Raw genomic sequence first — 1,873 nt, 5'->3', positions numbered from 1 at the left:
ACGCACACACACACACACACGCACACACACACACACACACACACTCGCACACTCAAACACCTGTGATACTCTTGTCATACTTGAGATAATTTTATCAGATATTTTTTTATCTATTTTTTTTTCTATTAAAAATTTTCAGTTGTATTTATTTTATTTATATAGTATATATTTTTATTATAGTAATTTTGCCCTTTCTTTTACATTTCACTTTCTAATTTTATTTTGTGTTTATTTTGTAGTTTGTAAGCCCGTCATATTGTTCAGTTGATTGTAATATGAAAGCCATCTTGTTGTAATAATGATAGTGTAGTATCATTGCCAATATTTGTTTTTAATAATTAATCATTTTCATAAATATTTATTAGTTTTTTTAATATTTTCCATTTTTTAATTTCCATTTAGTTAAAGATTTAGTAATTTTGTTGTCTTTGTGATTTTTTTATTTTTTTTACATTTTTTTTAGTGTCTATGTAATTTTTTTAGTTTTAGTTAGGGTTAGTTTTAGTACTTCAAGGTAAACTAAATGAAAATAAGATGTGTTGCCTTTGCAACTAGCTACAGTAGGTTTGTTTTAGGGTTAGGTTTTATATTTTATTTTATTTTATGTTTTATATTTTATTTTATTTCAGTTAACTCGAAACGAAACACTGTTTTACTTTAAGATAATAATGATGGTAAAATAAAATAAAAAGGTTTTAGCACAATTTCATGTCAACTTGGAAATTCAGTCCAGTTAATTTCAGTGTTTCCTGAACGGATACTGCGGTACGTGTCCACATGCGTGGTACTGCGCACTAGTCTTGAGCAGATGTTGAGCAAGGCACTCTGATGATGATGTCACGTCTGCCGCTCCAGCTGTCTGGTGCCACGGTGACCCAGCTCTCAGTTGTTATGGGATGTACCGGTTCTGTTGCCGTGGTTACAGCAGCTGGTGTTTAGATGTGATCCATTAGCTGAAATAAACAGCTGTAAAACACAAACCCAGCACTGTGTCCTCAAGCGCTTCCCTTTCCTGTCCCGACACTAATATCATAATCAACATTCATAGTTCATACAGTGATGAAGTGTGTGTGTGTGTGTGTGTGTGTGTGTGACAGATAATAATGAGTGCAACACTGAACCGGGTCTCTGCGGTCCGAACGGAGTGTGTCAGAACAGCCCCGGCAGCTTCAACTGTGAGTGTCAGAGAGGATTCGCCCTTGACCCCAACGGACAGCACTGTGAAGGTACACACTCTCTCACACACACACACACACACACATATATGCACACACACATCAGAAGGTCTCACTAATATGGTGTGTGTGTGTGTGTGTGTCAGACATGGACGAGTGTGTGGGGAATCATCGCTGTCAGCACGGCTGTCAGAATCTGGTGGGCGGCTACAGATGCAGCTGTCCGCACGGATACCTGCAGCACTACCAGTGGAACCAGTGCGTCGGTGAGACACCTTCACCTGTCTGTCTGTCTGTCTGTCTGTCCGTCTCTCTCTCTGTCCGTCCGTCCGTCTGTCTGTATGTCTGTCTGTCTGTCCATCTGTCTTTCGCTCTGTCTGTCTGTCTCTCTGTCTGTCCATCTGTCTTTCTCTCTGTCTGTCTGTCTCTCTGTCTGTCCATCTGTCTTTCTGTCTGTCTGTCTCTCTGTCTGTCCATCTGTCTTTCTGTCTGTCCGTCCATCTGTCTGTCCATCTGTCTTTCTCTCCGTCTGTCTCTCTGTCTGTCTGTCTGTCTGTCTGTCCGTCCATCTGTCTGTCCATCTGTCTTTCTCTCCGTCTGTCTCTCTGTCTGTCTGTCTGTCTGTCTGTCCGTCCATCTGTCTGTCCATCTGTCTTTCTCTCCGTCTGTCTCTCTGTCTGTCTGTCTGTCTGTCTGTC

The 1,873-nt window shown here is 40.5% G+C and overlaps 1 protein-coding gene across 1 annotated transcript in view; it reads left to right on the top strand.

The window, feature by feature from the left end:
• Positions 1–1,873, top strand: part of fbn1 (fibrillin 1) — an 88,826-nt gene that overhangs the window by 78,150 nt on the left and 8,803 nt on the right. The window contains exons 57-58 of the mRNA XM_016285771.1: positions 1,098–1,226; positions 1,322–1,441. Of these exons, the coding sequence (XP_016141257.1) occupies positions 1,098–1,226; positions 1,322–1,441 (249 nt within the window). The remainder of the gene's footprint in view (positions 1–1,097; positions 1,227–1,321; positions 1,442–1,873) is intronic.

This window comes from Sinocyclocheilus grahami, unplaced genomic scaffold, assembly GCF_001515645.1.
Source record: "Sinocyclocheilus grahami isolate Dianchi unplaced genomic scaffold, SAMN03320097.WGS_v1.1 scaffold201.1, whole genome shotgun sequence".
NCBI lineage: Eukaryota > Metazoa > Chordata > Actinopteri > Cypriniformes > Cyprinidae > Sinocyclocheilus > Sinocyclocheilus grahami.
This window is presented reverse-complemented; position numbering and strand designations above follow the sequence as displayed.